The 9,640-nt window shown below is 35.1% G+C and overlaps 1 protein-coding gene across 1 annotated transcript; it reads right to left on the reverse strand.

The window, feature by feature from the left end:
• Positions 1-6,468: 6,468 nt before the first annotated feature.
• Positions 6,469-9,254, reverse strand: LOC140038055 (uncharacterized). The gene is made up of 4 exons (XM_072083235.1): positions 8,885-9,254; positions 8,112-8,253; positions 6,718-7,877; positions 6,469-6,627 (listed from the first exon to the last, which is right to left on the reverse strand). Exons 1-3 carry the CDS (start codon positions 9,019-9,021, stop codon positions 7,761-7,763), a joined length of 396 nt encoding a protein of 131 aa, XP_071939336.1. The 5' UTR covers positions 9,022-9,254; the 3' UTR covers positions 6,469-6,627; positions 6,718-7,760.
• Between the last annotated feature and the right edge of the window lie 386 nt (positions 9,255-9,640).

Consider the following 9,640-nt stretch of genomic DNA (forward strand, 5'->3'; position numbering starts at 1 on the left):
GCATCTATACCTGGCAATTGGGCGGATTGATATTGAATTTTTACTTAAGTGGGTAATACCTAACCTGCCCAAGTTTAGATTGAGTCAATTTTGGGTTGGGTCATATTGGATCATCTCAAATCCATGACCCAAATATGATCCAAAATATTAATTAATAGATTTTGATACATAAATTATCTTAAATATATTTTTACATACAAAATTTTTCTTTTCACACACATAAATATATTTTCACACACTAAAACATCTTCACAAATACAAACATACACTCACTTCTTAAGCTCTTTAGAATTACATTATTTTTACACACTAATATACTTTCACAAACACACACACACAAACTGACTGTTTAAACTATTTGGATGAACTCATTATTTTTTATACAAGTAAGGATTTTCAAACGGGACAGTGGATATAGCTTTGATTCAAACAAAGAGATCGAAGCACCAATTTTGGTCCAAGTTGGATATAGCATGAAAAAATGGTATGCCAATATACGATTTTCCAAGTCTTGTTACTTGATTTAGCATTAGCTGTACCAAACATATTTCTAGTCTCATAAAAAATCCAATCATGCCTTAATTAAATTGAAATTTTGATGAGAGAGATACAATTCTCAACCAATTAGTTCAAATATCACTATCTATAGTAGAGCCAAAGACTATACCAGGTCTGCTTTATCCTCAAATATATTCAAGTACTTTTTTTTCTTGCACTACAATCATGGAATAAGAATATGATGTTGGAGACCTTCGGGGGTAATGCCATTCTGCTTCATGTATATGCATACAGACCATCCTCCAATGCACAAAATGCTAGATTGCAGCTAACAAGGCTATACAATACAGCTTACGCCGACACAAAAAGGATTATCACCAGCAGCTTCTCTTATCCAGGATGTATCAACCTAAGAAATTTAATTTCTTTATTTGTTTTTAAAATTTAAGTTGGGTAATGGGTGCCCAACACAAATACCCAAACCGTCCAAAATATATCTAGATTTTTATTACCCAATCCAAAATTGACCCAACACTCAAATTATCCAACCCAACCTCTCAAATTTGCGGGTGGGTTCGGTGGGTTGTTGGATTTTGGGTATAATTGCTAGGTGGGTTGTTGGATTTTGGGTATAATTGCCTGGTGTACTAGCATCACAGATATCTGCAAGTTTCATAGTTAAAAGAGTCTTGCAGATGCTGTGCTTCCCTGTTAGTTTTTCCCTTGTTTTATGCTTTGCCTTTTTTGATTTATTTTCCCCAATTATATCAATTGCCAAACAAGACAGGTGAAAACTGAAAAGCAGGCTACTGATCATCAAAAATCTCAAATCACCGAGACATAAATCTCCAAATTTTAGCCATTCTGTGTCTAGCACCAGATTCATGAAACATGGTGACACCATACACAACCGAATAATCAGATACACATAATCATCCCAATAGCCTTCCTTTAATTTCTCTCTAAACATGGTCACATCTTTCAGAGGCTTTTGTGAATAGGCCATAAATGAAGCAATTGCAGGCAAAAGAAGTAAATAAATAAATTGACCTTCGCCAACTTTAAGAGAAAATATAGTTAGAAGTGGAAGATTGTTTTGCCTGACTTTCTAGGTGAACAACTGGGGGCTCATTTGGAGAAAAGAAAATTTATGTGAGCAACATGGAGATCACAACCCTATTGTTCACCAAATGAGCTCTCAATTTTATTTTTTTTTAACAAGAAATATAGGGTTGAAATAAGTAGCATCTAATATCTAATGGCTAATCATAGCCTTAACATTCAAAGCACGTAAATATGAGACCCATTTCATGGAGACGCCGGCCAGCCAGAAGTGTCTCGTCCTTCGCTGCGGCTGGTGCTGTGCGAGATCATATTCCTCCTGGCCCAACCGCGACGTATAGCAGACCCAGCTAAAACAGCGCCAAAGCCACAGGCGACACCTATGAGATAATTCACAGTAAACACCGCCAATTGCCTGTAGGGATGCATCGATCGGCCTTACGAGAGAGACCACAGAGATCTAATGCGAATAGAATCCAAGGGGACGGACTCCGTGGAGAGAGGATGAAGTAGCAAAAAATCTTCCGTCTGGGAATTAGGGCTCCCTCCAACCCACTGACCCGAGTGAGTTCTCAATTGAATGTTAGTATCGGGAACTCCTATTATGCCCTTATATTTTTTGTATTATTTATTTTTGTTACAGTTGCGGTTTTGGAATTAAATCGCGTAATTGTGTTTTAGAAATTTGTAAATTTTGATGGTTTTTTCTTTGGGGTTAAAATAAATTTTTTATGGTTACTTTGATGAAAAATTCATTTTCTAAATTAGTAGAATTTGCTTTAGAGAAGAATTTTGCCAGATTAAGAATTGAAGTTTAGAATTTCTTTTTTATTATTCTAAGGTGATTATTGTTTGGGAACTAGTTTTCAAACTGTTACTCTCAAAATTTCAATCGACCATTATGTTTGTATTGTACCAAGAATTCCATGCCTTGGGTCTATAACATTTTACTATAATTTCAGGGAAATGTTGCTTGCACTCCTATTTTTGTTAATTACACTTCCACTATCATTTTAATCGTAAGTTTTCATTTATTAAACTATATGATAGAACAAATGATGAAATTGCAAATAACAAAAAATGGAGCGTAAATAACATTTCCTAATTTTAACCTCTTTCATGATCTCTACCATATAAGGCAAATGTTGTACTAGCATTCATAAATTGCTGCAAGAAATTCCATGCCTTGGACCTCAACCTCAATTCCAGAGACTTCAAGTCTTCAACTTTCCTTTATCACAAATATTTTCTACTTTCTACCCCACAAGACAAAAATTCTATTCTCTATATGTTTGGTTTTTTCTTCTCACGCAACTCCTCCTAGATGCAGCTGCTTTTAAGACATTTCTGGCATGATAATATCTAAACAAACTTGACGGCCATTAATATCTTGATACACAGCAGAAGGGGCCACCTAATAAGAGCAAAACTGCCCCCACGGGTTGATCCAGTGGTAGTATCGGCCCCTTGGAATACAAAGGTTTTGAGATCGAATCTGTTCCATGAAATACCTTGTGATTTGTCCAGAAAAATGGTACGTGGAGCCGCAGCGTTCCCTCTAGTTTAATGTGTCGACTAGGGTTCAAAGGACTCGGATCGGAGCATGTTCTGGGTTACAAAAATAATAATAATAATAATAAGAGCAAAATTGTCAAGATAAACTCATAACATCTATTAATGTACTATTACCAAAAAGATTAGGTCATAGGTGGCCCTGGATTTGGCTCCAATTTTCCTTTTCAGTTTCTTCTGTTTCTTCCTTTTTTTAATTTTTGAAAATGCGATCTTTTTCACTGATATATTTTTATCAATTAATAGGAATTAACCTCGAATACCAACAAGTTAAGCAGTGTTATTTTTTGTCCTTGACTGTTTCTGCAACAGAAACTTTAGACAACTTTTAATTTGTTTTTTCCCACACACATGATTACGAAAAACGTTATTAGACTAAACCAAATACACACATGTTTTTTCATGTATGTAGGGTTAATATTGTGCACTTGATGACTTTCAAACTCATTGTGTAGCAGTGGCATGAAAGAAGTGGAGTAAATTATAATGAAATTTAAGTGGCTTGCTCTTTCCAATTAAGTTAGTTGAAAGGTTCTTCGTGACAGCACCTGAAGATTGCTTTGCCATCTTTGAATTTCCTGTAGATCTTCTTCGCTTGAACCATTGTAATTCGCAGAGACTAATAGAGTAACAGTTGCATCTCAATCTTTTTTCTAGGTCCCTTCTTTTCTTCTTCCTCTTTACCCTTGATGAGATTGATTTTACTTGCTGCAAATGAAACGGCAATTAAAAACGTTTTGTCCTTCCTCATTGTTCTCCATCTGCATCTTTCTAACATCTTTTCTTTGCCTTTCATTGGATAAGCTCACTAAATAAGCCATAAACATTATCTTTTCAATACCTGGAGCAATATTCCTTGGTGGTATCAGGTTCTCCAGTTTTCCATGACTGCAGGTCACTCTTTCATTAATGCACGTATTGATGGCTATCGTGTTTGTGGAGATCATTGTACATACCTGTTTTGCAGAAACTTCATTTTCCCACCCGAACGCTTCCTATTATGTGCACAACTCTTAGACGTTAAGGATGGACAGATACACTGACCCTTTCTTGCTAATATGCTGCTGACTCTTCACTCCTCCTTAGGCTGAAGAATTCTCTTCTAGCATTCAGGAGCTTGCTAGCCAAGGTCCTGCAATGATAGAAGCTCATCACAGTTCTCAGATATGTGTGATATATAACCTGGAGGAATAAGTAGACTGCACACCAATGCTGTTCTCTTACTGTTAGATCTTGTGATTAGTTTATTCAATAACTCTTTTGAAGTTCAGTCTTGTCTTTGATAGCAACAAATTAACTTCTCAAGGCGTTCCAGGATTCAGAAGATGTATAGTTTCTATGTTCTTCTAGCATAATGGGCTTGGAAAATGCATTCTGCGGTTAATATCATTGACAAGAACATTTTAGTGAATTCATGTTCTCAAAGCACATGCACCTTCTTCCTTTTCTAAATTTTAATCACGGAAGTAGAAAAATATGCTATGATCTGATTTTATCAGGTTAATAATGGCATCTCAAGTTGTTAACGTAAAAGGGCTTTCTAAAATTCTCCAGCATGAGAACATTTTAGATGCAGTTGTGGGGTAATAACGAAGTCGTTTGTGGCCCTAAAATTGGAGCTTTACTTAGTTTTCCAGAGAGGAGGATATTCCTCCGAATTGGTGGAAAGTAATGAAATTTTAGTCGAGTTCGTCAATGATGCCATCAAAATCGATGCTGCTAAATTTTTGCCGCAGTTTGCAAGTAAAGAGAGCAGAGGTAGTAGAAAGTAGTAGAGAGGAGTTTTGTGTAGTTGAATGAAATTGATTTTTTTTTCTTTTTTGGTAAATAAAGATGCATTAAAATAAAGTAAATTCTACGGAGTAATAGTTTTTTTTTTAAAAATAGAACACGGAGTAATAGTTAAGTACAGTGGTGACGTGGTTTAAATCTTGCAAAAGTAAGTTGAATGAAATTGATAAGAGGCGGGTGGTATGGACTCGTGTGTTTGGATTGAGACTTGTTTGCATAAAGTTATCCTACCACCCGAGTAAAATTTCATTACTTTCCACCAATTCGAAGGAATATCCTCCTCTCTGGAAAACTAAGTACAGCAAATTCTCCAACACTTACCATATACTGATAGCAATCCTACTAAAAATCGATTTGCAAGGGTCTGTTTGATAATATAAAAAAATGCTGAATCTGAATGTTTTCAGATATTCAGATATTTTGAGTGTTTGATAAATAAAAATCTATTTGCTGAACTTATGTGTATTTTTTTCAGCACAAGAATCCTAACTGAATGCTTAATTCTGATAAGAATCAATAGAATTACTTCAGCCATCTTATCTTATCTACCAAATCTACCATTGTTTGTTAATTATGTTCATAAGTCTTATCTAATTAAATAACATAATATTCTCTATCTAATGATTTTTAGTTTCTCTTTTCTCCCTTTTTAATGACTTTCATATATTCTTCATACTCCTAATATAATATATTTAATCTTTTATATTAATTTGATTTAAAAATAAATATTGTCATTTTTATACCTAACAATTTTAAACTAATTAAATCATAGATTCTATTTCTTTTTTGAATGAAAGGATATAAGGGCAAAATTGTCAAATTAAACTTATTAAGCATTCAGTTATAAATATTTATCAAACAGTAGAAATAGGTTTAGAATTAAAATTCAGACATTCATATATTTTTTTCAGTGCTTAAAATTCAGCAAATTAATTGTTTCAGTATTCAGATTTCAGAATTCAGATTCAGTTTTATCAAACGAAACCCAAGTGTAATTAGTCCAGCAAATTCTTGTACGGCTAATGTTCCTTCCCTGGCTAGAAAGTACTTAGTTTTACTTCTCCACAAAGGCAGCATTGTGGTTGAATTATGAACACAAGAAAAGTTTCTTTTGCTGCATTTACGTTACATCTATTCTTTCTTTGTTTAGAAGTGAGCATGATCGACAGGTTATTCCAGAGAATGGATATTAGACTTGCTTACACTCAAAAGGCTGAGCCTTTACTTTCTCTCTCTCTCTTTTTTCACCATCATTTTCTGAAATAAATACATCAGTGTCTTAGCTCTGCTTTGAAGGGCATCTTTGAGTTGGGTTCCCATCCGCGTCACGATAGATTTGCAAGTCTGAATTTCATTTTAATCGTTACTTTCTTTGCTTTGCTTTTCTGAACATTTGATAGACAGGGAGAAGGTGGAAGCTCAGGGTTTAAGTTTTATCATTTTTAGGGTTTTGTTGGTCTCTATGCAGTGCTGACAAAATCACCCCCTTAATTTGTGCCGTGAGTAGTATGTGATATGTTTCCTGTCTACTTCAACTGGAGAATCGGACGAAAGGATTAAAAGTATACATATTTATTAGTTGGAGAACCAAATGTACACACTTAGTAGTTGGAGGACTAAAAGTGCACCAAATGAAAAGCTTTTTGAGGACCAATGGATCATCGAGGTCTTTTGCCCCCAAACAATAATGAAGATCCACATAACCTACAAGAAAGAAATGACCAAAAGAAATCAGATGGGAAACTAAAATGACTAAAGACTATATCTAAGATTAATCTTAACCGAAAAACTGACGTCTATATGTTGTTGCATGTACACTATTCAACCATTCCTACATTTAGCCGTTGAAGCCAATTTATATGGCTCAATGGTAGAGCCACCACTGTCCATACTCCCGGTTTATGCATTCGTCCAAAGATGAAGGCCTTCATCAGGTGCCATTGTTTGTCGTGACAACCACAATCAGAAGAATAACAACTGAAAGAAGTAATGAAGATCTCATCTTTTCTTCCACAAGATCTGCGAGTTCTGAGGTTGGTTTTTCCTTGTCACCAGGTATAAATAACTCAGCCATCATCAATCCAATTTTCTCAATCACATCCATAATCTTTGATTTGCTAAATCCCAGAATCCACTGCAAGATGAGGTTTGCTATGTCTGCTTCTTCACTACATGCCTGCGTCTTTTGTTCTACACATGCATCGATAAACATTGTTGAAAATATTCAAGGCACATAATAGATATGTATGAATATGATGCAAAAAAACTGCTACAGTATATATGCCATTAAATTAAGCTATAAACGTCAATCTACATAAGAGCAGAACAAGAAAACATGGTCTGTCTTTTGTTTGCTAAGCTGTAAGCTTCATATTGTTACTTTCGTTTGACATGGTAACTGCCTAAAAGAAGAGTCAGTTGAACCTTTCGTGTTTCTTCATTTTTGTTCCTTGACAATCTTACTAGAGAATTGATAATTGGATCTTATAATCAGAAATGCAGGAAAGTTCTATCTAGAAAATGAGGTTCAAACACAATCATCAATAAAAAAAAAAAAAATTCACGAAATTAGCAGCACGTTTGTCATTGTAAAGCCACAAGTGCATGCAAACATCAGCTAACATGTCTCTGTTCTTTCAGGAAATACAAGAAGTTCAAAAAAGGTCTGTAAAGTTTTGTTTTAAGCAATGAACAAATATGAATTATAAAACTTCGTCCTAGAATTGTTTAAATTATCTAAAAGATTCCTAGTAGGATGAAATATTGCTAAGGTAAATGACTCTGTGTGATTTAACATAGGAGGCAGGGGAATAAACGTATATGTTTTGAAAATTTTGTCAAATAATTTGTTCCGTATAATCTGCAGAGATTGAGCCTCGGATATCCTGAACTGCCCTGTTGTTCAAGATGGCGTCCCAAACAGCATTGTCGCAGGAGATTGAGACCACCATGTTCTGCAATTTAAGTAGGCACCTTTTAGAGACATAACTGAAAGAACAATTAGTGTGGAAATGACTTTGGAAACTTTCAAATTATCAGCTGATATCTTTTGACAGTAAATACGATCTAGAACCATACATCAATTTTCTGAGTAGAAGAACAACAAAAAGGGCAGAAATGACCAAGTCATCAGCAGAATGAGATTTTAGACAAGGGCACAGACAACAACTACATGTGCATTGTTTCACCTGAACTGATGGCTCTCTTTGGAGCATACTAAAAGAATCTTGGATTCTTCCATATCCAGGGGATTGCAGCATCCTTGAGTTGCTAGGATAAACTATTGGTTGAAGCCAATGGAAGTTAGATTTAGCGTCGCCATGCAGAAACCTGAGCAAAACAAAAGCATATGATCAATTAGAATTTAGAAGTCAGTAGATGCCTCTAAAGACTAACCACATGATCCAATTTATCTGGAGGTAAAACTCATTGACCGATAGATACAAACGTATTGCTTATGCTCTTTAGTGTTAACATGCATAAACCATCAAATGCTGAAGAAAAAGGTAGTCCAGTTAATTCTACCAGATTGCAGCAATGTATAATGCCAGGGCTGATAGAGAGAATTTCTATTACCTAAGTTATCAAAGAACCATAATAAATTCCTTTTTGTTTGGTTTCAAGGACTCAGTAAATCGAATAATTGTTTGATTCAAGCACCTCAAATATAAATTTGAAGACAGCAGGTCGACAACACAGATGCAAACCAAACCCCTAGCCTCATATATATATATATATATATATATATATATATATTTATATTTAAATAATCCTCATCTTTTATTTCACGAGAAAAAATAATCTGCACTGTAAAGCAAGGTCAAAGAGGTGTAATTTATGATTTTGCACGGTCTAAAAATGACCATATAGAACAAAGATATCCATGCATCAAGTTATAATCATGTTATCAACAATAAACAAGAATTCTCTAGACTTTTAACGCGAAACAGGCGTTGTATACCTCAGTAGATCAGTCATGGCCTTTTCAACTTCCAATCTTGATGGTGCAGGCCCAAAAACACAGCCAGAACAACACTTTCCTGCTGCTGCAACTGCACCATATGCTGTTCCACTTATAACATCAACTGGAGAACCCATTTTTCATGGTGCACACAAATTATCCTTGTTGATGGACTATTATTATTATTGAAGGGTTCTTGACTGGAAATGACCGAGACTGAATTAAGCGACTCGATATTGGTGGTTGTAACGGCTGTTGATGACTTTGTTATGGTGGATGAACAATAAGCAGCGCCTCCACCTTGGCCAGCTCCTCCTCCCATCTTTCTTTCTTCTCCCTCTCAATAAATTTTGGCTAGATGGATACTCACTCTTACACGATATATGGAAAATTTTGGCGAGATGGATACTCGCTCTTACACGATATATGGAAAGCCTAATCACCATGTTTGATACTTGAGGAAAGCCGTAGGCCGCCCACCCAATATTTTAATTTAGCTACAATGGGAAATGTTTTAGTTTCATAAACTTTTTTTTTGGTAAGAATTTGGATTGTCAGAAAAGCTTTTAAAAGCATTAGCATGTGGTATTTTTAATTTTAAGTGGAAAGTTTAAGCATATATCTTAGTTCTTTAGGCAAGAATGGCTTGGAAATTGTTTTTGAAAAAAGAAGCACAAATCGAGGGCTAATTACACTTTACCCCCCTGAACTTGGGGTAAGTAACACTTTACCCCCTAAACTCAGAATATATACAGT

Source organism: Coffea arabica, chromosome 3c (genome assembly GCF_036785885.1).
Source record: "Coffea arabica cultivar ET-39 chromosome 3c, Coffea Arabica ET-39 HiFi, whole genome shotgun sequence".
In the NCBI taxonomy this organism is placed as follows: Eukaryota; Viridiplantae; Streptophyta; class Magnoliopsida; order Gentianales; family Rubiaceae; genus Coffea; species Coffea arabica.